The sequence below is a fragment of the Gymnoscopelus braueri genome, assembly GCF_963280865.1.
Source record: "Gymnoscopelus braueri genome assembly, chromosome: 15".
In the NCBI taxonomy this organism is placed as follows: Eukaryota; Metazoa; Chordata; class Actinopteri; order Myctophiformes; family Myctophidae; genus Gymnoscopelus; species Gymnoscopelus braueri.
The window spans coordinates 9,440,929-9,466,678 of NC_137620.1; the positions used below are offsets into that span (position 1 = coordinate 9,440,929).

The window sequence follows — 25,750 nt, forward strand, 5'->3', positions numbered from 1 at the left end:
TAGCTGTACCAACACACCAGCTAACAGATAGCCTACATTGTGAAAATGTTAATTTCAGCACAGCCATCTTTCACAGATCCAAAGGTCGTTAGTTGACAAACACCCTATGTAACGTTTAATTCATTACAATACCTATATATGGACGTTTTATGTATCATCTTTTGGTTCATGACCTCAAATGATATTCTAGATGTCAAATGCAAATTAACTGGACAGTAGAGTAGACAACAGACATATGGGCCCTATCTTCCGCCCGGCGCAAGAGGGGACGTATCGTCCCCCACGATAAGACCAGCTCCAAGTTGGTCTTATCGCAAGGTGCAGTGAGGAGCAGGTGTTTTGTCACTATCTACATGAGCATATGAAGAAAGGCAGCAGCACAACACGTTTCATTCCATCTGATCTGAACACAACATTCATGTACATGTTCAACAGCTGAGGTGGCATTTCAAACACTTGATTCTTCAAGAATCCTAACAAATGTTTGCCGCTGCTATGCCCAAGAAAGTGTATACCGAGCATTGATGAAAATAAGGTGTTTGTCTTATTTAGTTGCACGCCCCAGCTGGGTACTTCACAAGGAGATCTTTATTAAATAGACAGCTGTGACATAACCAGTAGGCTCCGAGACAGCTACTGTACTTCAGACAACCAGGTTTATGAACGAACCACAAGCCTGTCTGTTTAGTACACGCACACATGCAAGCACGCACACATGCACGCATGCAAACATGCACACACGCATGCATGCATGCACGCAAACAAACAAACATGAATGCACGCATGTAGCCTACACATATACTGTATACATTATGCATAAATATAATATTTAGCAATTAGCAGTAAGACCCATGCACACGGCACAAGCCTTGCCTTATTATTATGTCTTGTTATTCTTAACTCTTGCTGCAAATGCTGAGGAACCGAAACCAATATCTACCACATCAAACTGCTGGCTGCAGGCTGACAAGAGTGATGTGCCCCCCTGTAGAGACCACTAGGAACTTTCCACTCTTGTCTCAATACCAAGAAGAGGTTTATTACACAGGAAAATGTGGTCTGTTGGTATATCACACATCACATTGTTCTCACACATCTCAATGCACACAGTGTGCTTTTATTTTTTTGTAAATGACACCTAAGTAAAGAAAATGTATCTTTGTAAGACAATGATTCAACAACATGAATAGAAGAAATACAGAAATGTGTCATGTAATCGCAGCTTTTTGATAATACAAAAAATATCATTGTATATTAAATGTAATATAGAATAGAATAGAATAGTATAGAATATAATAATATAATAATATAATAATAATAATAATATTTTGTGTTCATAATGTCTGTTGAAAATATATATATATATATAATGGTGGCATTATAGAGCATTATGAAACAAAATGACATCAGATGAAGAAGGTCAGCAAGCTAAACACGTGAGAGACAAATAGTAATGTCAAGTGATACAGTATGTCTATTTTCTGCTCATGTAGATGATGGTGAAGATGAGGACGATGCAGAGAACAACTCCAGTTCTGCTGATGGAGAGAAACACCAGGATCTTCATCTGGTGGCAACAGTCATCTTCCTCATCATCCAGCCTGGTTGAGGCCACAGCACAGTGGTCCAGTGGCGTAGCCAGAACGCTAGCCGAGTGCATGTGTGCCCAGACTGCGTTTTTAGCGTTTTTTGCGGGTTTGTGACGGATTTCGGATACCTATATAGTATATATACACACTGTTATCAAAATGGCTGAATATGAAAAATAATTTATTTTATTTTTGGGTGGGCAGAAAAACCAAATGGGTGGGCCCAGGCCTACCTAATGCCCACCCGTGGTTACGTCCCTGCAGTGGTCAGTCCCAGCAGTGTTGACGCTACAGTTCAGATTCACAGAGTCTCCAGGCTGAACTGACTTCTCTGGACGCTAAAGGACAATAGCTTGGAAGCTGGATGATGAACCTTTTACATGGAGCATGTAAGCATGAACTGAATGTCAGTGTATATTTGCATCCCACAGTAATACTTTGTAGTAATAATACAGTAATATTATTTCAAGTGAGGGGTGGGGTTGGTAAGCCTACTGGCTCATAGGGAAGACAGATTTACACAATAAATTATAATAACGTAGCGAACCCCAGCACTATTGTTTTCTCACAAAGCAGGCGGTGTATATACCAAGTTGCCAAGCAGTAATTCTCAGCAAACCACCTGGTGGTAACGTTACTCATGTACTGACCAAACATATCTATGTTTGCAAAGTGCAAACAATTCCACAATGTTTTAAAGTTTGAAAACTGCTATTACACATGCAACGCCCCTCCTCCTGCTGCTATTGTTACAGACTAGTGTTCTATTAGTGGGAGGTGCTCTGTTTAGGTCCAGTGTGGTATGGTCAAAATGTGGGTTAGCTGAATAACTTTTACTTTGGTGTATTTTACCAATAATGTGTTTCTGTTTTCTCTTGGCAGTTACCTCTTTCCCATGTCTGCCACACACACACACACACACACACACACACACACACACACACACACACACACACACACACACACACACACACACACACACACACACACACACACACACACGGTATGTATATACAATGTAATATTCAGCAGTATGACCCATGCACTACCCAATATCTCTACCACATTGTGGCTGCAGGCTGACATAGCTATAGCAGTGATGGGGCCCCCTCAGAGATGTAGAGACCACCAGGTACTTTCCACCGTCTTATGTAATAGCAAGAAGAGGTTTATTACACAGGAAATGTGGTTGGCTGGTACATCATAGCTGTTCTCACACATCTCAATGCACACAGTGAACCTTTTTTAAATGGCAGCTACGCAAAGTAAATGAACATTTGAAAGACAATAATTCAACAACATGAATGGAAGAAAATTTTGATTTTTTTCTTCATATAATTGCAACTTTTTAACATAAAAAAGTATAATTATATGATAAAGACAGTAAAATAAACATAATAAAGAATATTATATAGAATAGTATAGAATAGAATAAAGTATAATACATGTTTGTTCATAAAGCCTGTTATAAGTTAAGCTATTTTGATGCAAATGGAATTATTATAATATTGGCATTAGAAAACATCATGAAACAATTGAAATGAAGTAATATGAAAATATTGGTGTGTTTTTATCTTTTCTCAATAGAACAGGTGTATTTTCTGGCCATGTAGATGATGGTAAAGATGAGGACGATGCAGAGAACAACTCCAGTTCTGCTGATAGAGAGAAACACTAGGATCTTCATCTGGTGACAACAGTCATCTTCCTCAATGTCCAGCCTAGTTCTGTTTCCATACAGTATCTCCACACATGAAGCCACAGCATAGTCAGCACCAGCATTGTGGACGGTACAGTTCAGATTCACAGAGTCTCCTGGTTGGACTGACTTCTCTGGAGGCTGCTGGACAATGGCTTGGAAGCCGGACGAGGAACCTTTAACCTGGAGCATGATTCCTTTTTTGAACTCAATTTCATAATAATGCCCCATCGCACAGTAATACATTGCAGAGTCTGACATTTGCACATCCAAGATCTTGAGATGATTTATTTCTTCTCCTTGGGACACAGAGTAACGGGGATCGTTCTTAAATTTATCAGACAAAGTAGCGTTCCCTTTGTATCTGATCCGGGACACTAACAGCTCAGGTTTATCTCCAAGACTGTGCTTGTACCAGTAGAAGTTCTTGAAGTTGCCTTGATTGAAGCAGTTCAAAGTCACGGTTTCTCCAGCATTGGCAATTATGAAACCGTTCTGCTGTTCTAGCACTGACAACTGAGCAAATTGAACTGGAAAGAGGCATACAGTAGATAAATACAAATATATAGTAACAACATTTAAGGATGGATGATTGTTTTGATTGTATGTAAATAATATGTATGGCATTTTACCTTTTCCCCATGAAAGTAGACACATTAGATGCAGGATGATCTTTGATGCTGCCATCATCGTCATGATAGTGTCTTGAGTGGAAACAGTTTACGTATGTACTGTAGACCACCTCTTAAGAGGTGGGGCTTCGTGTGATTGGCCTAACTGATTGCTTTGCCTTGTGATGATGTCATGAGAGACTGACAACAAATATATAAGTGACCCAGGGTACATTGTGCTTGAGAAATCAGTACTCTTCTATTATTGCAGCTGTGTAGTGATCTGCAACTCCACCACAGAACTCTAACAGCAAGTGTATTTGATGCATGTATACAATGCACACTAGCACTGAGTCACACTTCACATGACTGCAGGTATAGAGCATCGCAGTTCCCGCCCCTTCCGGGTTCCACCGCAAAATACTCAATGCATTTTTCCCATTGACATTTCCAAAAATATTTATATCAATTAATTTAAGCCTAGAATCAAGCCATCCAGGGTCCTGGTGAATCATGACCATAAAACATTTGATTCTGTGATTATTTTTTTTTTGTGAAAACGGCAAAACAAAGGGTATATATAATTAAATATAAAATAAAATAAATCACAGAAAAAAACGTTTTATGGTCATGATTCACCAGGACCATGGATGGCTTGATTCTAGGCTTAAATTAATTGATATAAATATTTTTGGAAATGTCAATGGGAAAAATGCATTGAGTTTTTCCTTCCGGCACCAGGAAGTGGGCGGGAACTGCGATGCTCTATACAGTGTGACAATACGGGGGGAGGGGGGGGTAGCTTGAACATATTTCTAGTGGCGGGTGCTGTGGGCATGACACGGGTGGGGGTGGGGGGCTGTGATTATCACCCTTAAAAGTAAGTTGCATACATTTACTAAAATACAATATTTGTCTAGGAAAGGATCATATAAGACAAAATACTCAAAATATAGGTTAAGAAGGGCTCAGCACTGGCTCATTGGAAAGCCAGATTTACACAATAAACACTGATGGTAAAACAGTTACCACCAGCTTAGACCCAACAGTGACCCACCAGTTTAGTCACTATTTTGTAGAGAAAGGTCCTTTTGCACACCTACTGGTGCGTAGGAGGTGCGTAGGAGCAGGCAACCAGTGCAACATGAAAGAAATGGAAGTCCCGCACACTGTATTCACTTACAGCAGTAGTTTACAACAACGGTTCGGTCTAAACGACCTTCATCTGGTATCTGGGTCATATAAGCAACAGACACGTAAAGGAGCCCTCAGAGAGGCGAGGTCCAATCAGAGACCCACGCCAGGCTGTTACCATGGAGAGAGGAAGGGCCCATACAGGTAGTAAAGGTGGTATTTTTCGAATCCCTAGTAAGTATATAACGTTGACAAAAATACATTTTAGTAGTCAATGAAATAGATATTAGAACACTAAAACATGTTGGTAATAGTTATTTCCCTCCCTTTCATGGTATTTCTATATTGTGAACTTCATAAAAAGGGAAGTCATGTGTTGTCCACTCTCCATCAAGCAGCTCATGGCCTGCATTCCTGATACCAGGAGACAATATCAAATCTCACCATAAGATGATGCTAGTTACTAATAGGGTGTGTGCTTTTGAAGTAATTATACCTATGCTATATCTATGTGTACACACATGACAGAAAATATATTAGGGAATTAAAAGTTGAGCATTTATTAAAGTTGTGCTCTGTTAATATGTTTATGTTTTTGCCTGGGTTTAATTAATTTGTTTAGTTAAGAATAAGCACCATTTAGTTAAGTTAAAAAATGGAAGGGAAAAAAAGAAGGAATACAAAAGAGACAATGTATCTACATAATACACATAGCCTATCCATCCAAAAACATTTGATTATGTACATGAGATTTTGAAATAAGGTGCCTGAGCATATAGCTGGTATCTGTTCCTAGACATTAGTGAAAGAAGAGGATCAGTGCATGTACATGATGAAGATTGTATGAAGTGGCCTAATTTTACACGTGCACCTGCGTGATAACCAGTGGTGTAAAGTAACTAAGTACATTTACTCAAGTACTGTACTTAAATACAATGTTGAGGTGCTATTACTTTTGGAGTATTTCCAATTGTCTATACTTTTACTTACTACATCTCAGAGGCAAATGTTGTGCTCCTTAAGTTACTAGTTACTTTGCAGATAAATTATTACCTTATAAAACATGCATTAAACCACTTAATCCCTATTTTTATTTGAAAATAATTGATCTACAAGCTTACAACGCCTTGAATCACAACTGGTTGTGAGCTTGTAGATCTGCTATTTTCAAACATTTTAGAACTTTTATTTTTGGTACTTTAAGTACATTTTGATACCAATACTTTTGTAGCCTACTTTTACTCGACTACATGTTTAAGCCCGGACTTTTACTAGTAAGTATTTCTGCATTGCAGTATTGATACTTTTATGTTAAATTCATCAAAAACACCCGTCCTTGGTTCTGGTGACTCACCCTGCCCTCCTAATACGCGAGGGGGCCGTGTTTTTTCGATATTTTTTTTCATTTATTTTTAAAAAAAAATTTGGAAAATGAAAAAAAATTAAATACAATTAAAAAAATTAATAAAATAAATGAAAAAAGTTATTGAAAAAACACGGCCCCCTCGCGTATTAGGAGGGCAGGGTGAGTCACCAAAACCAAGGACGGGTGTTTTTGATGAATTTAACATGTTAAAAATGGAGTTTGAAGTTATAATGGGTTTGTATAGGAAGGGGGCGTGTCTGATAAAATGAATATCAAATATCTAAATAATGAATCAAGCAACTTAAAAACTGTCTGGGGGGTTCACAAAAGCCTGAGTAGACGATAAAATGACCCAAAGTTTTTTTGAAAGTGAAATATCCCTTTAAGTAAAACATGTGAGTACTTTTTCCACCACTGATTATGCGTCAGATAATAACTCAATGCGTCAGAGCCTCGCCCTGCCCTCTATAGTTATAGAGCCAAATATGGTGGAGAGCTCTGTTGCCTCGGGTAACCTTTGCGTCACCACCAGACTTTCCCAAAGAGTATGAGAACTAGAGAACGGACGGACCAGCCCCCACCAATTCATTTCAATGAAGTTGCTCACCCAGAGCATGAGGCATGCCGAAAACACTGTACTTCCTGATTTGACACCAACGTTGGTGTCAAAAGAGCAGGCGCACTAGCGTTTCAGACGATAGAGTATGTGCAGTTGCGTTTTAAATGAGGACGTCTAGCAATACCAGATTTGACCACCAGGAGACTGCAGCTTCAATAATCCTCCGCGGTGCTGGGGGCGTGGGACTTTCCATGTTACAGTGTGGAAAGCCTGGTTTCCAGGCTGATCCGGCTTAAAGCCCGTCTACTGTATCCGGTCATTGGCACTCACACATCCATGCATGCACCGTTTCCACCCACTCTAGACACAGACCGGATCAGTAACCTGCAAACTGCAAGTTGATCCCAGTCTAGGCTTCAGGAAATAAATCTGACTGTCTGACATTGACGGGAAAGCACCCGCTGAACAGTCAGACGTCAGAGTGAGCGTTTCCTTATTTTATCTCTCCACTTACCCGACAATGAATATCCCGACCCGATTCTTTGAACATTGTTTCGAGATAATTTGTGAAAACGGTGTAATTTATTGTTCCAGATTGAATCAGGGAATCAGAGTAAGTGCATGTTGCCTTTGTGTTTCTTTATATAATTGTATTGCCACGCTAATCAAACATTCTTGACGCAGCTGCCTTTCACAATTAATCTACCAATTATTTGTTTACTAACATTGAGACTGGACGCACAGGTGATTGTTTCACGCAATCAATTTCCAACCTCAGCACACCCCAACGGCCTTCTTGTGTGTTGTGGCTAGCAGGGGTGGACTGGCCGTTTGGCGTACCGGGCAAATGCCCGGTGGGCCGCGTGCCAGTGGGCCGCTGGACCACAAAAAAAAAAAAAAAAAAAAGTTTTTTTTTTGTTTTTTTTTTTTCAAAAAATATTTTCGCTCCCGTTTTAGGATTATTACGGTCATTTCAGGGTCGCGTGGCCCATTTATTAGTTTCGTTAATGTTTGGGCTGAGATGCTTTCCAGTAGGGGCCTCAGTGCGGCTGCAGAGTTCATGTGCAGGGCTGGGCTGAAACAGTGAAACCCCCCCGTTGACAAAACGGCCCGGGGGGTGGTGGGCCGGTCCGAACCAAAATGCCAGGGCTGAATTTTGGTCCCAGTCCGGCCCTGGTGGCTAGTGAGGCGCGTCCTAGCGAGACCTGACAGAATGGGTTTCATTGCGCACATACTGGTTGCACGCATACTGGTTCTTATCAGTGTGACGTCGTATGTTAAGAAAAAAAAAAGAACTCTGCTAATTATTGGTGACATAGGCTAATTGTTTCTCACATGATATATGGAACCAGAATGGAGTATTAAGTAATTTATGCATTTTAGTTGTGCCATTTGAATGACATTTCATGTTTCCAATTTTGTGTTAATTGTGTTATTACAGTATCATAACTGTCCTTGCTGTAACAGAGCAGTTTATTAGCCTACTTGCATTTGCCATCTTATTAGTGTTAATGATTTCATTCAACGTATAACCTCATTGTAGGCCACACACAGGCAACATATGGCCCGGGGGCCGGACCCGGCCCTTTGACCATCTTAATCCGGCCCGCCAAGTCCTCAAAGAAAAACAAAATCACCCCCCCCCCCCAAATGTGCATTCTAAAAGGCTGCCATATGTTAATGGGTTTGAAAAAAAATTATTTAACTCGACTCCAATTAATAGTAATTAATATTTACCATTTAAGTACTCTACAGTACCTGCATTCCTCCATCAGTATGTACTCAAATGTTTTATGTTTATAATGTAACAGTTAAACAGTCAACCTTGAGTCCATATTTATAACATAATGCAATGTGTTTGATCAGTGACCTATGGAGTGGTGCATATCAGACAAGATAAGACACTGTATAAATTTATAGGCTCATTTAACAGTTCATACGGCATTGACGTGGATTGTTTTATGCAAGTAATGTCTTTTATTGTAATGCCAGAGTACACCAGAGTGATACAGTACAGTACAGCAAAAATAAAAATATAAATGTTTTAACTGAACAATTTTCAGTTTTGTAACTGAAAATGATTGTTGTGAAAGCAAACACCTTATTGTAAAGTAGACTGGAATGTCTACCAAATTCATACCATGTGCATGAATTTGTTTATGTAGATGTACAGGCTTAAATGGAGAAAGTGCAAACACCAGGTTGCAGTTCATCCATGACGGTCGTGACAGTCGACCGTCGTGTATCCATGGCTATTACTCCCTCTATCTAACATTTCCCATAACATTTTAGTTTATTGAAATAATGTCATGCACATTTTCCAGTGCATAGCCTACTGCAGGCCTTGTTGACTAGATTTAGAAGAAATATTGAAGCTCTTGCGCCTGAATTGATCGATCAAAGATAATGGGTGAGAAGCAGAGCTTGCCAGGCGCTGCCAGGCCTGGGTGTGACTATAACTTCGCACCACCAGTCACAGTGTGGAGTGGGTGGGGCTTAGCGAAGGGTCCATTGAAAACAAAACAAACAAAGAATGGTTTGAGCTGCAGGGCTTCGTCCTAGTCTGCGGGTGGAAATACCGCTCCGGCTCCTCCAGATCAGAAACATCTGACAGTTGGAGAAGTTTATCCACTGTTTTATAAATTTTACACACGGTGCACTGCTGTGCTCACAACTTTACTTCTAAAGCCTAATTTATACTCCGTAGCATGATGTGAGTGCATATGTCCGAGCAAGTGCGTGCGGTGAACAAGCAAACTCAAAACTAGATTAAGTAGGCTATTTTTTTTTTTTTTGCATAATAACTGCAGTAATAGTTAGAGATTATTGTAACTAATTGTAGGTTTTTACAGTTCATTCAACAGCTGTAGACAGGATGTCCAGTGGCACCTCAGCTAGCATCAGAGGTGAGTTTTATTAAAATTGTCAAAATCAGCAAACTGATACTTGTTTGGTCACATGTGTGAATTAATTTTTCCATTGTCATTTATTTTTCCAACCAGGGAAGAGCAGCGACCCGACAGAACTGAGAATTGTTCTGATCGGGGGGAGACGTGATGGTAACCCAAGTGGAAAGAGTTCACGTGATGGTAACCCAAGTGGAAAGAGTTCATTGGGAAACATCATCCTGGGCAGAGATCTGACTGGTCCGAGGTCAGTAGACAGTGAGGTAAGACATGGTGAAGTAGCAGGGAGACATCTGACAATGGTCGATTCACCGGGCTGGTCCTACAACAGTCCACTACAGTCCACTTCAGAGATGGACAAACTGGAGATCCAGAACAGTGTGTATCTCTGTCCTCCTGGACCACATGGGGTTCTTCTGATGGTTCCTCTTCATGATGCATTCACCAAAGCACAGAGACTTTCGGTGGAGGAACACATGACACTTCTGACACAGGGAGTGTGGAGTCACACTATTGTAGTGTTCACCAATGGAGACTGTCTGGGAGACACAAGCATTGAGCAACGCATTGAGGCTGAAGGCGAAGACCTCCGTTGGCTTGTTGACAAATGTGGGAACAGGTACTATGTCTTCAACAATGAGAAGAAAGATGACACTCAGGTTACAGAGCTGCTGAAGAAGATAGAGGAGATGGTAGCAGGAAACAGAGGTGGACACTATGAAGTTGATGGAGATGTTGCAGAGAAGTGGTCAGAGAGGAAGAGGAACATAGTAAAACGTGTCCAGACACTCATGACCGGGACACTCAGACAAAGAACTGCTCTGAAAGCTTTGTTTGAAGGTGACGTTTATAAAAAATGCTATCTGTCTATCTGTCTATCTGTCTATCTGTCTGTCTGTCTGTCTGTCAGTCATATCTCATGTACAATATCCTACCTCTCTGGCTGGTAAAGTATCCTACTAAACAATGAGGAAACCTCTGTCTGTCTGTCTGTCTGTCTGTCTGTGCTTCTGTCTAAAAGTGTTTTCCTCAGTGGTTTAACCCACCGTATTGATGTGAACTTGCACACAGGCATTGACCTTTGCCATTATCAAGAGAGAGTCAAAGCCCATTTTTCACTTTCCCCAAATTTAAGTGGTTTGTTAACATTTCTTGCCACAGGCTATGAGATCTGTTGTCACGGTTACGGCCCCTGCTGGCTATATGATCTGTAGCCGCAGTCGTGGTCCCATAACCCAGCCAGACGGTAAGTGGACCTAGCTTCGGCGCTACTGACACACCATGCCATATAGACAGAACGGCAGCACAGATGGATAACACTTTGGATAATATGTTTTTGCTGAAACAACTTCAACACGTACCTCTCATGGTTGTGGTAACGATTCAACGTCAGGTCATAAATCAATGAGGATCGAATGAGCAGCGCTCTTCTCCAAAAGTGTGTTGTCGCGGTTGTGGTCTCAAATTCTGCATATAGTTTGGGTGTGAACAATACATCCCTGGGTATGGACTAGTCACTACAAATGATATTAACTATAAATAGTTTTTTTTTATTATAACAATATTAAATCACATGTAGATTAGTATGTACATGTAAATGTTTTTGTCAAATTTTATTTATTTTTATGATCTATTGTACTAGTCTATACCCGGGGGTGTATTGTGCGCACTCAAACTATATGCAGACTTTGGGACCATGAGCCTGAGGCCTGACATGCGATTTGAGCGTTGGCTAGGCTAAAATTGACTTCAAATTCATGAGTGCTGAAAGTTGCATTGAGATGACCGTACGCCCATTTTTTGGTAATAGAAGTTTGATAAATGAGGGCCACTGTGTCCTCCATGTGAGGCTCTTCACTGGTAGGTGAACCAGTTTAGGGGTCAGAGGTGTCAAGACTACACAGAAATGAGTGGGGAATTCAGTAATTGGCATAATGACTAAATAGTGATAAAATGGGGGGAAATAATTGTCAACTCTACATTTAGGAAAAATAAATGTGTAATAATTAATATAGCTGAATCTCTGAATCCAGGTCCTAAATAGTCAAATCAGTGTTAAGTGAACTAATGTTGAATTTGTGTCTGTCAGGAGAACATCAGAGTCTACCAGATGTCAGGCTTATGTTGGTTGGTGGAGAGCAGTATGAGAGGAGCAAAGCGGGAAATCACATACTGCAGAAGATTGTGTTTACAGAAACGTTATGCAAGGTGAGTAATATTATAATGAATGTTGTTATAATGTATATGATTGTGTTTTAAAGCGTATAATGTGTGAATATGAATTGCCTCAAATTAAAGAGATCAAATATAAATGTTTTATGATGATAATGTTATCGGCTGTCATGTATGATGCATTGCAAAGCCTTGGCATTGCATTGCAATGCATTAGATAAGATAAGAACGCTTTGCCATTCCATTTACTGTACATTGTCTTCAGTATTCTGGTAGACACTTAACACATTCGGTGCCAGAGTTTTATTAAAAAAAGTGACGTTGAGTGCCAGCGATCTCACCGTTTGTAACGCTATGCCGTTTACAGCTGCAGACTCCACGGCGAGCACCCAGTTTTCTTGTTCTACTTGGTTAACCCATTTAGACCAGATCCTGACCTAAGTTTTCTGAAAAACTTCAAATATTTATTCAAAAATTACAAAAAGATGTTGTTGCTATATACTGTAAATAGCAATAAGAACCCTAAAAGGGGTTCCCGTCCTGAAAGGTATAGTTACAAATAGGGGTTCCCGCACAAAATGGGTTAATGGTGATCCAGGAACAGTGATTGTGCAACATACTGTATAGCCTGCAGGCACTCAGAGATACTAGAGTTCCATGGAGACAAAGCAAGGAATCTCCCACATGGCATTTCCAATTCCAGGTGGGAGACTCCAATGAATCCCTGTATTTTACTATTCCGGTAATTTATTATCTTTTAGGGGGTTTTCACCACCTTCACACATATTTACAGTAGGTTGTTTAATTATTCCCCCATATAATAGTTAAATCACTGTCTTATTTATTTACAAAGTGATGGAGAATAACACATTCAGAGACTTCTGTCTGAACCTCTGCCACTGTTCCAACAGAACTCTTCATTTAAGACAGAATAAAATGAGGATTTGTATTATTATTATGACCAACATGCATTAATCTTCATATTCCAGGAGTTTAAAACCCAGACTAAACTGACACAATGTGCCAGACAACAGAGTCAAGTTGCTGAAAGAAATGTGAGCGTGGTAATCTGTCCAGACTGGTCAACTACTACACCACCATCACAGAAGATCAAAGACGTCCTTCTACACGGTGTGACTCTGTGTTCTCCTGGACCCCATGCTGTCCTGCTGACTGTTTCTGTCATGTCCAGTTTCTCTGAAGCTGACAGGAAATCAGTAGAAAAACACATGGAGCTGCTGGGGGACAGAGTCTGGAGACACGCTCTGGTTTTGTTCACAGAGGGATGGTGGCTGGGACCGAGATGTGTTGAGGAGTACATCGAGTCTGAAGGAGAAGCTCTGAGGTGGCTCCTGGAGAAATGTGGCTACTGGTACCATGTTCTCCAGTTCTCTGACTGGGACATTTCAGAAGTAACAAAGCTGATGGATAAAATAGAAGACATGGTGACAAGGAACAGAGGACACTTTGGACCTTTAGTCTCAAGAGAAAACGGGTCTGTCAGAGACACAGCACACTTCATGGTGGGACATGAGACAAGACAGAATACACTGTTGGAAAGACTGATAGGAAAGCAGACATTGACTGCTGAAGAATCAAAGAAGGCAGTGGAGGCATGGAGGAGCAGAGAGGAGGAATGGAAGAAGGAAGAGGAGAAGAGAGAGGAGGAATGGAGGAAGAGAGAGGAGGAATGGAGGAGGAGAGAGGAGGAGATGATAGACAGGATGTTGAAGTTTGTGATGAAGGAGCCAGCTGTCAGGAGACTGCACAGCATGGATTTTATTACTCCAAGTTGTGAGTATCAGTGTAATATTTGTTACAGAATTCAATGTGATCGTTCTTACAGTGACCTTTACAACTGTAACATTTCTTCATCAGATAAACTTTGCAATGTGGATAACATAACACTTGAAAAGAGTCACCTAAACTTGTATGAATAGTAAATACCCCTCTTTCATTATTAACTTAAAATGAACTCCTTGTGAAATTAAACAGTATGCATGTAGTAACATTATGTTGATAATATATTATGTTATCACTATTCTTGTTCTTGTTATTGATCATGATGATAATAATGATCAGTTGCAGTTCTTTCTTCTTGTTTTATTATCATTGTAAATGTCTGTTATTTTCTGTTCCAGTGAGTGGTGGAACACCATCTGAAACAGGCATCTGGACACCTACCGCCAAGGTTACTGGTTGGCTGTTGGAGGTACATCCTGGACCAATAGCATACTCTTCGTTGAGGAAACAAACTTCTTCAGGATATGACACCTTCAGTGAAGCTCCCAGCCAGGCAGATACTGATTAGTGTGAGAGACGATGAAGATGTGTCATGAAACTGTAGTTTGACATCAATCACACATATCTTGATTGTTAATTCTTTAATTAAGGGAAATATTTGCTGGTGCAGGATGAGTACAATAAGTTAAAAAGAAACAATGCTTCACCCATCTGTCAATTCATAGGAAGTGCATTGTGCAAATAGAGTACAGAAGTCCTGACGTCACTCGTCCATCCCCTGGTTCGTAAAGTAATATCGCTATGGAGAATAACATTGGGTCATCTTAGAATCGTCTCATATAAGAATTGTGGTCCAAAAATAAAACTGTCTCGGCGATATCGTCAGGGAGGTGGCTCTGTATCCTTTATGATAGTCAGTCACTCATATTTGATACAGTCCGTTTCTGCCGAAAATTTCACTAATTCGTCAGAAGTAACATTAGCGTTTTCTCATCGTCAGTTGATGCTTCATATCCATAAGAGTAAAACCGCCGGGGTCATTTGTTTATTTTTGGAACACAGTTCTTATTTGACGCGATATTAAACACGTCTATGGGGATTCAGAACAGGGGGGAAAAACCGTTAGGATGTGTAAATTACGTCAGACTTCGGTGCTCTATAAGGACCACGGTTATGCCATTTCACTGCTGTATAACAATAGCATATCAAATTATATAACTGCCCACAAAAGTTCGGAAACGTAACTTCAGTCGATTATTTCTCCGGTTTAATAATACCAATTGGTATTGTGTTTTATATAATTATTATCGTTGATTAGTCACCTTTACAAAAAGGTACTAGCCTGATTATCAGACTGAAGCTGCATGGAGCTTCAGTCTGACATTGGCTCCAGTGTAGGCGATTACAAGGGGGAGGGGATTAGACTTTACCTAAACCAATCCTAAGGGATCCCCACCACCACCTCCGACTCTCATTGGACAATACATTTTGTACGGAATAAATCCTAGGTTCACATTTACAACACCAGACCAAGAGGCAGTCCACTCAGAGAGTGGGCGGGGTCTATGGTCTGGAACCAGGCTAACAAGGTACAGCTTGTAAGGATCAGGCATTCGTGGAATAAGCAACACAGCTAAACGTGTGGGTAGTGCCAACAAAGAAATTGCCAAAATCCCCCAATATGCTTCTGTAGGTAATCGCTCTCGTTTTGAGCAACCTGCAGGTGTGTGCTGGTACGTCGCTCAAAACAAGAGCGATTACCAACAGAAGCATATTGGGGGATTTTGGCACATTTTTGGGAGGCGCTACCCACACGCTTAGCTGTGTTACTCATTCCACGATTGCACAATCCTTACAAATTATACATCGTTGTAAAGGTGACTAATCAACGATAAATATGATATAAAACACAATACCAAATTGATATTATTGAAGGGAGAAATAATCAAGAAATAATAAGTTTACAAACTTTTTGTGGGCAGTTTTATATTAAAAAAATAAATAAGAAAGAACTCCCACACACTATTGCCAACACACACAGTTGTAATGAAAACACCTTTTTCCTAAGAACATGCATCATCATTCATACATGAATAATGTTTCAGTGTAAAGATCTTCAGGTTCCCTCACAGAAACAATGGAGAGACCATCTCCTCCTATAGGTTGATGAACCCACAGAAACCAATCAACAAGCATGATGTCACGTACATTATAATCACACAAGTATACACGTTAACATTAGCTCACTTTGCCAGACGTGCAGTTTGGCTAAAGTGGAAGGATGCTGCCCCGCCCGTGCTCGGTCAGTGGCTTTGTGTTATAAGGTCTTGCCTTAAACTGGAGATGTTGTGTTTCTCAATTACTAGTTCTGAGAAAATATTCTATAAGACCTGGGGTCCATTTATGGCATTCTATCACAATACACAAACTACGTAGCGTGGTGTACTTATGTTATGACTAACACTAAATTGCAACGAACACAATATTTCCTTTATTCATCTGCTCTGTTTATTTTTCATTATTTTATTTATTTCTTTTTTGAGATTGTGCCTTATGTCCTGGATAATCTTGGGGATTGAGGGTGGGGGGAGGTTGGGATCTCTGTTCAATCAATATTTGGTGTCATTGATACTTTGGACTTATGTCTGACCAAAATGTATCCTTCATGTCATTGGTTGAATCCAGACCATTTGTGAAGATTATTTTTTATTTGTTCTGTATACTCGCCCCTGGGTTTCTGTTAAAATCTCAATACAAAGATTTTGAAAATAAAATTTGCTCAAAATGTTCATGAATGTAATTTCATCATACAGGATCATTGTAAGAACACAGTAATATTTAATACACACCGCTCATTTCTTTACTAGAATTACTCTGTTGTAACTCATCATTTCAGGGAAAACTGAATATTTGAACACTCTTTGAACACCTGGGTCTTCATTCTTCTCAACATTATGCAGTGTATCTCAATATATTTATATTTCAATGTGTATTTTTTGATACAAATTATATAAATGTATATACTGTTACAATGTATTAGTTAAAAATGTATTTCCCTGTAGGCTACTGCATTGTTGTGTTGAAATTGTTTCTATGTAGGCTATTGATGACTAAATAATCACATATTGGAGACAAATCTGTGTGATCTGTTTTATATTATACTCATTAAAAAGCTTTGATAATTTTAAGGATTTTAAAAGTCTCTGCTTTGTCTACATGGATTGGCTTCTCCAGTGCGAGATTTCATCCACAGGAAGAGAGACACTGGACGTGCGGCACTAGGTCAGACACCAGAGGGGACTGTGAGGTCCATCGTAGGCAGACCACTTTTGGACAGGATGTCCTCTCCATCAGGGGAAGCGTGCGATGGAATAGCCTCGCAGTCACTCTAAGGGAAGGCGCCACCCTGTGTACCTTTATAACACGGCTAAAACAATGGTTAAAAATTTCCCAAATATGTGAACATAGAATCGAAAAAACCTAATTCTTAGATTTTCTAATGACATAACTATGATGCCTCTGACCGTGGGGAATCATTTTGAGGAGCACAGACCCTAACTCTACAGCATATCGATATCTGCTCTAGTTTTCACTGCCTTGTGACGCAAGGTTATATCCGCTCTGACTGGATCAGAAAACTGTAAAACGAATTGATCCCGACAATCAGAGTCTGCAACCACCATACCCGTGCAAAAGATGGTTTTAAATATTCCTCCCGTTAAACATTTAAAACTGGGTAATATAATTCAATTTATCTCTTCAAAAAAAATATGAATTACACTTTGAATAACACTTTGAAATCTGTTTGTACTTGGGTCCTATTAAATATTAAATGTCTGTCATCTTAATGTGTTGGAGGTATAGTATGATTTTGTGCAAAATCATAACTTGCTTTCATTCACTTCCAACTTGGCATCACCATTTTGAGCATGTCATATTGTAAAAACATTTCAAAATGGTGAAAATAGACAATCTATAAGCTCACATTGTCTCATCGTGACACATTGTGAGCTTGTAGGTCGTCTTTTTTGCTGTTTGTCATACAGTGCAAATGAGGGAGATCAGGAGATGGGCAAAAAGGTGCCGTTTTAGTGACGTCCTATTAGTATTTACATTATTTACACATATGCTTACTGTAAATCGCTCTGGATTAAGAGTGTCAGCTAAATGCCTAAACTGTAAACTGTAAACTGATTTATGCACAGGGCATACAGTAAACAAAAACAAGCCACAGCCAGGGGACGCAGATGTTGCCAAACTTAACAAAACAAGCAGCTATAGGGAAAACCAAGACAGCCTGACTGAGTAACTAACGAGTAAAACAAAAGCCTGCCTACCGAACTAACCAAACCAATGTTCAAAAATACATAGGTGGCAACTGGAAACCACCCCTTTTAAAGCTTCTACCTACAGTATGTGATACCTAATTTCTTAAAGTAGAAGAACAAGTACTAAAGTTGCAAAAATAGCTCTGGGTAGTCAAAACACAAAGGCAAGAAAGGAATACAAAGAGACAGGTCAACTGGTAGCAAGCTAGTGGCTGAAGGAAACAGAGCCCTTTTTATAGGATAGCAGATGCGGGTCTGATTGGTAAAGTGGACTTATGGGAGCAGAGACTGACGAATGGGGAAAGGGAAAAACAATTGGTATGAAGGGACCTGCAGTTGGGAACCACTGGTCTACTCTTTATTCTGCAGCAACAGACAGCAGATAACATCTGGGTTGTAAAGGGCAGTGGTTCCCAAACGTTTCAGCTCAAGACCCAAGATACATTTGATGTCAAATTATGAATTATTACCTATTTATTTTTAATAATGTGAAAATAGCCGATCTACAAGCTTGTAGATCTGCTATTTTCTGCTATGTTTTAATTACATTTTTAATGGATATAGCTTTGATTGTTTTTGAAATTCCTTTGAAAATTGGTTGATATATTTATTTGTTTGTTTATTTGTCTGCAGCAAATAAAAAATTTAAAAAGGAAGAAGAAAGGGTATTTTCTCACAAGCCACAAAAATGGGTCACGGCCCATTGTTTGGGAACCACTGGTATAGGCTAATGTTTTCATACAGGTTAAGGTGTAACCAATCTGGGAATATCCATCTGCAAAAAAGAAATTTAAAAAAAATATTTTTCCCTTGCTGAATCTGTCTTGAGAGATTAATGATCAACCAACAGAGGATTGTAAGGAGATGATCAAATCAAACCAGGGTTCCCAGATTGGTTGATTATAGAGAGAGGAGGAACAAAAGTGTGCTTAAAGTGTGCCTAAAGCGACCCCCAGTGGGCAGACGTTGATACTACTCATGTAGAAGTCTAATGTGTTAACAGTACAGTAAAGTGGTTCTCACTGTATATGTTTTCAAGGACCCCCCAGTTTGGCATGCATTAAACCACCGACCCCCATAACTCTGATTGTGTACCAATGGGTCCATTATGTGTCATTTGTACACCCCTAACTATCAATAATTTGGATAGGGACCCCCTCAAGGACCCCTGGAGATCCCCGGACACCACTTTGACAAGCACTAGTGTATAGTATGAACAGGAAGGCATAGGAGATGTATTACTCAACACCATCACAGGGACACAATCCTGCAGTGGGCTGTGTAGCTATAATGTGTATTATGTCTTCATGTACCAGTGTGCAGATATATTGTCTTAGCTTAATTGCATAATTGCAATAATAATACATCATTAAATTAATGTGACTTATTGCATTGTTTTACAGTTCAAACAGCTGTAGATAGGATGTCAAGTGGAACCTCAGCTTCCGTCAGAGGTGAGTTCAATTTAAAACTGACAAAATAATGAAACTGATACTCGTTTGTCTGTGATCTTCACAAATATTACTTTTTCTTTTTTTTCAACCAGGCAACAACAGCAAACTGACGGAACTGAGAATTGCTCTGATCGGGGGAAAACGCAAGGGCAACCCAAGTGGAGAGTAGGAAACATCATCCAGAGATGGTTATGACACAAAGAGAGAAACAGCTAAGAGCGTTGTAAAACAAGAGTTAATGTCAGGGAGATAGGTTACTGTGGTCAACACACCAGGATGGAAGTCTGCTTATCCCCTAGATCTGACCCCAAAACGGACTCAGTTAGAAATCCGAGTGTGTATCTGTGTCCTCCAGGACCCAATTGCCCTCATTTATACGACAGAGCATTACTCACGCCTACTATACTGTACAGTATGTCTACGTCTGTACCAGAAAACCCAATGCATGTAGGTTTGATATAGAGCTCTTGGTCGACGATGTCTGAATACACAAATCCGATGAAATCTGCAAATGTGGACAGTTAGTCCTAAACATCAGATTTGAGAAAGAGATCAGGTCTGCCTGCAGTCTGAACGAAGCACATAAGTCACTACTGTTGCAAGTGTTGCAATATAACTGACATTTAAATTATTGTTATTGTCAAAGGGATTTGTTTATGGAATATACTGTACAGTTTAACTTCCGTGCCTTGATCTTTTTGTTTCATAAAATTAAAAATGAACTACTTTTTAATCAATGTGTCTCAGCTTTGTTGCATCACCCTTCCTGAAGTGACATAATGACTCTTTTCAAAGACATGTCACAGTATCTTATTCTTTCATAAGATACTTTTTTTCTCTTTATCTATCACATCCCACAGGGGAACTTCAGTTTTCAGCTTCACCCAGCTGTGTGCTGCCCACAGAGGAAAGCCGTTAGGGGTTAAATGTCTTGCTCAGGGACACTTTGACGAGGGCTGGAATCGTACCTTGAACTATCAGTAATCACTGAAGCCCCAGGCAGTCTCACTAACCACTCGACTACAGCCGCAGATCAACCATCGTTGATATCTGTGCGTAAGTTCAGGTGTCATATAGCAGTAGGACTGAAACACAGGATAGGTACACGTAAGACTATAACAATGAAGAGAAAATAAAAATAAAATAAATAGACTTTGACACTGGACATCTGAACTGGTCTATCAACATATGTAGCCTATAAATGTACAATTGATCACCAGTGATGAATATACAGTACTTCTTTTGCCAATATGAATGAATTATTATCTATTGACAATGAATAGAAGTAGATTATCAACAGTAAAGACTTTGAGAGAGTGATAATAGGCTATGCACATACAGTGTCAGCCAGCCTTATGCCCCCCAAAAGAGGAAGGGGAAAAAAACACTTTGGGTGCACTATATGCACAATACAACTGCAGTGTAGCTACAGAATGTTCCTGCCAAATGCTTCAGATAGTTGGGAACACAAAAAAAGCGTCTTTGGTTTCAAAGCATTTATTTAGCCTGGACAGCTCTACCAGCAGTGACAGAGGAAAGGGAAGTGCTGACTGTGTTCCTGGGATGTGAGAGACAGAGTCGAGTACAGAAAATACACACTGTTGTGTTTGTTCTAAAAGGTGGTTGAACAGCATCAGAGGGTCTATTGATGGTTCTGGGTTCATTACAACTGGATAAGCTGCAGGTATAGATAAAAGGTAGCGAAGTGGTTCTCAAACTTTTTCAGCAAGGACCCCCAAATTGATATGTATTTGGCAGCGGACCCCCCATCTGAATATGTTTTGTTTTTTTGCCAGGGACCTCCAGAAGCAAAGATTTGAGTTACAAATGTTTGACTTAAATAAATGTCGATATATTTTTTTAAATAGCATATCTACAAGCTAATAAGGCGGCATGAAGTGACTTGAAAAAAAGCTTTATCAGACTTAAAAATTAAAATGTAGTTTATGCCTAAAATGATACAGTTGTTGTAGCCATTTACATTACTTAATTTCCAAATATTGTAATTTATTTAACATTTTGAGAAGAAGAAAAACATGGCCAATCTAATATTGAGGTGCCCAGTGCCCACTCTTCCTGTTACCCATACACCCTCCAGGCAGGAAGAAATGAATCAGAGAGGGAAAGAAAGAGAGGGGGGAAAGGAGACATCAGTGGTGTAAAGTAACTAAGTACATTTACTCAAGTACTGTACTTAAGTACAATTTTGAGATAGTTTTACTTTACTGGAGTATTTCCAGTTTCCAGTGCTTTTTTTTATATTTTACTCCACTACAATTATTTGAAAACTTGAGTTAGTTAGTTTAGTTAGCCTACTTTATAGATTTTGATTATTATTACAAAACAATCACTAGGCCTAACCACTTCAGCCCTATACATTTCGACCATTTGAAAATAGCCGATTTACAAGCTAGCTCACACAATCCCAATTGTAGATCTGCTATTTTCAAAAGATTTTTATACAATTTATACATTTGAAAACTTGTGAAATGGGAAATTCTACACAATGAGTGATTACTTTTTCTTTTGGTAATTTAAGTGCATTTTGATACCAATACTTTTGTACTTTTACTCAAATATATATATTTTTTTCTTGTAAGATTATTTCTACATCGCAGTATTTATTGATACTTGATACTTTTACTTAAGTTAATAATATATAATACATTTTCCACTGCTGGGAGACTTTGAGTGTGATAGTGTGGTAATAAATGATTATCTTGCGCCAGGGGGAATGAAAACTTGATATAGCCTAGTAGTGCCTCTAGTGTTTTTTTGGGACGTAGAGAAAGGAACCGCGTTTATTTGTTCAGTCAGCGATTATTAACCTGGAAGTCACTGCGTCACAGGACATGATGGTAGGATAATACTGCACAGACAAGCCGTTTCTTACACTAACAAACAAACCCAACCAACTAACTAACAGAAAGAAAGGAATCCCTCATTTACGCAACCATGGAGTAGGGTAGGCTAAGGTATTTCTGTCTATTTGGATAATGTTGCACAGAGTTTTATTTAGATAGGATATATAAAGAAAACAGCTTGACGTGTTTCGCTAGAGACGGTTCACGTTACTCCAGTCTTTTGGTCGCATTTTTTTTTTTTTTTTTTTTTTACTAAACGGTGAAGGATTGTAACTTTATAAGCTCTCCTCCACCACCATGATAATAAAAGAAGTTTATTGCGCACTGTTCTGCTCTGGGCTGGAGAGACGCGTGATGTGTAGTTAACAACACACCACGACACTCTGGACTGGAGGACTATTATAGGAGGACGGTTTGCAGCTTATTGGACCATCATCCGTGATGTCCTCCAGCAGCACAGACCACCAGCAGGACCACCATCACCACCCCGGGTCTGGGTCTGGGTCTGGGACGGGGTCTGGGACGGGGTCTGGGCCCGTGCGTAACGGCGTTGGAAGCGGCCGGTACCGGAGAGGAGATGCCAGTCATGCCACCGAGGAGGTGGCACTGAAGAGGACCACCCTCACCAGGCACAAGAGAATGGGTAGGCTGGCGATATAACTGCTGGTGTCACTTCGATTAAAAACAAGGGACAGATCCACTGGTGTAAAGTAACAGTGCATGGGGACCTCATCTTAAACAAGCTCAGTGCTTTAATGAGTCTTCCAGTTTAGTAGACCTTGTATTGTGAATTTGTACTTCCATGTACTGTTGTTCTCATGTCTTACTAAATAAAGTGCATCAACCAATCAATCAACGAAGTACTCAAGTACTGTACTTAAGTACAATTTTGAGGTAGGCTACTTTGCTGGACTGGAGTATAGCCCTGACATGACTGTCGTATCAGGACAGTCATGGCGCAACTTGTACTTTTTTTTTTTTTCTTTTTTTCTTTTTTTACAACCCGGTACATCTACATAGTTACACGTTCACATTTCAAATATAAAGTCCTGACCCCATGGCCATGGATTTAACAAGTTAAAACGCTTGGGTCTAACTACCTGTATCTTCCGTATTGATCAATAAAAAGTATTTTAATCCGATTGGTGGCCATTTTCTTAAAATTGCCTTCATATGATTTCAACTACGCGACCTTATCGGTTGAGAGGTGTATTGCACTCTGATACATTATAACTCTATAAGAAAATGGCCGCCAATCGGATTAAAATTATTTTTTAATGGAAGATAAGGATACTTAGACCCGAGCGTTGGACTTTTAACATCCATGGCCGTGGGGTAAAAACTTTATATTTGAAATTTGAACGTTTATGTAGATGTAGCCTACGGGTTGTAAATGGAGAACATGCCAAAACCAGGTACAAGTTGCGCTACTCATCTCAGAGGCAAATATTGCACTTTTTACTCCACTGCATTTATTTGAAAACTTTAGTTAAGATACTTTGTATTTTGACTATTATTACAAAACATCAGTCCTCCTATACTTCTATAGGTGGAGCTATTTGAAAATAGCTGATCTAAGCTCAGCGTTGTGAGCTTGTAGATCAGCTATTTTCAAAGGATTTTTTCAAACATTTTGAAAACTTGTGAAGGACATTCTATGTAATGAGTACTTTTACTTTTGGTACTTTAAGTGGGCTATATTTTGATGTCAATGTCAATTCTGAATACCAGACTTTTACTTAGCCTATAATAGAGTATTTCTACCACTTTTCACCACTGAACAGATCTACAAGCCAGCTGCTGGATAGATGATATATGTTCTTTTTGGCAAGCGACACCGTTGTACTAGGAGTAAACATGTTGGTATCGTTATAGGTCACGTGATTATTTTAACCATCAGTCAGTGGACAGTGGCCCCATATGGCCAATGACCCTGGGAGTGACATCAGAATTGACCCAATGTTGTTCAACCATCTCTCTCTCTCTCTCTCTCTCTCTCTCTCTCTCTCTCTCTCTCTCTCTCTCTCTCTCTCTCCCCCCACTCTTTCTCCCTCTCCCTCTCTCTCTCTCTCTCTCTCTCTCTCTCTCTCTCGCTCTCTCTCTCCAATTATAAGGGGAATTATTTGCATGTGGAATGTATTTACCTTGCCAAAGCAAGTGTGAAACAAAACACACACACACACACACACACACACACACACACACACACACACACACACACACACACACACACACACACACACACACACACACACACACACACACACACACACACACAAATCATAAGTGAGGCAACAGGCTATTCAACAGATCATCTATCATGTGAACGCCCTGCATGAGTGATTTCATAATGCTAGTGCCAACATAGTGGTGATAATGGTTTACTAACAACCAGGGTTGTGCAGTTAGTCCAGACCAGTCCAACTTGATTTGTAGAACACTTTTTAAACCAAGGAACCAGTGTTGATTTTGATTTAGTTTGTCCTAGTCTTTTGAATAAAATTCCATTTAGTTTTAGTCATCTGAAATGTTTTAGTTTTTGTCTAGTTTTAGTCGACTAAATATCCTAAGATTATAAATCTACAGTTGATTTAGTCGACTAAAATGCAATGGATGATTTTACACATGGTTGCATGCTGAAAATAGCCGATCTACAAGCTCACAACGCGCCGCAGCGCGACGCGTTGTGAGCTTGTAGATCGGCTATTTTCAGAGCGCAACACCCGAGCACAAGCGAACATAAAATGACTTGTCTTTTAGTTGTACTGGATTTCTTCTCCACTCGTCCCTCCATAACATTTTAGTCTTGTTTTTATTTGTTTACGAAATTGTCAGTATATTTAGTCTTAGTTTTAGTCATCATAGCTTAGTGTTTATTTAGTTTTCGTCAGTGAAAAAAGGTAGTCGGCGAACATTTTTCGTCATAGTTTTAGTCGACAAAATCAACACTGCAAGGAACCTATAACTGTCATCAAGATAGGCCTACACAATAAACTGCACGATAAAGCCTTATAGTGGTTCAGTGGTTCTCAAACATGTGAATGTCCATTTTCTATTATATTTTTTGAAAATAGCGGATCTACAAGCATGGAGTTTTTATAGGAAGGGGCGTGTCTGATAAAACTAATATCAAATATCTAAATACTGAACAAACATGTTTAAAGTGGAATATCCCGTGTGTGTGTGTGTGTGTGTGTGTGTGTGTGTGTGTGTGTGTGTGTGTGTGTGTGTGCGTGTGCGTGTGTGTGCGTGTGTGCGTGTGTGCGTGTGTGTGTGTGTAAATTTCCTATCAAATTTAACTGAATGCGCATATTATCAAGGCCCA

The 25,750-nt window shown here is 39.7% G+C and overlaps 2 protein-coding genes across 6 annotated transcripts in view; both read left to right on the plus strand.

Annotated features, from left to right (window-relative positions):
* Positions 1 to 7,413: 7,413 nt before the first annotated feature.
* LOC308101743 (GTPase IMAP family member 8-like) lies at positions 7,414 to 16,945 on the plus strand. Of its 3 annotated transcripts, XM_080451208.1 has the most exons (7): positions 7,434 to 7,571; positions 9,811 to 9,864; positions 9,961 to 10,009; positions 10,040 to 10,704; positions 11,954 to 12,072; positions 13,026 to 13,830; positions 14,178 to 16,945. In XM_080451208.1, exons 2-7 carry the CDS (start codon positions 9,834 to 9,836, stop codon positions 14,345 to 14,347), a joined length of 1,839 nt encoding a protein of 612 aa, XP_080307334.1. In that variant the 5' UTR covers positions 7,434 to 7,571; positions 9,811 to 9,833; the 3' UTR covers positions 14,348 to 16,945. The 3 variants fall into 3 exon arrangements, with proteins under 3 accessions (XP_080307333.1, XP_080307334.1, XP_080307332.1); XM_080451207.1 differs by having other exon boundaries at positions 7,414 to 7,439; positions 9,961 to 10,704; XM_080451206.1 differs by having other exon boundaries at positions 9,961 to 10,704.
* A 5,507-nt stretch (positions 16,946 to 22,452) lies between these two features.
* sh3tc1 (SH3 domain and tetratricopeptide repeats 1) overlaps positions 22,453 to 25,750 on the plus strand; it is a 254,841-nt gene continuing 251,543 nt past the window's right edge. For all 3 annotated transcript variants that reach the window (XR_013934552.1, XM_080451203.1, XM_080451204.1), the window contains exon 1: positions 22,453 to 23,068. Coding sequence is in view for 2 of the 3 variants with exons in the window: in XM_080451203.1 (XP_080307329.1) it covers positions 22,867 to 23,068 (202 nt within the window). In the remaining variant the exon portion in view is untranslated. The remainder of the gene's footprint in view (positions 23,069 to 25,750) is intronic.

Excerpts from the sequence above, each read along its gene's own strand:
- LOC308101743 (XM_080451207.1), top strand. The coding sequence starts at position 9,834 with ATGTCCAGTGGCACCTCAGCTAGCATCAGAG. Across the intron at positions 9,865-9,960 it reads CACCTCAGCTAGCATCAGAG|GGAAGAGCAGCGACCCGACA; the intron begins GTGAGTTTTATT and ends TTTTCCAACCAG. Across the intron at positions 12,073-13,025 it reads TTACAGAAACGTTATGCAAG|GAGTTTAAAACCCAGACTAA; the intron begins GTGAGTAATATT and ends TTCATATTCCAG.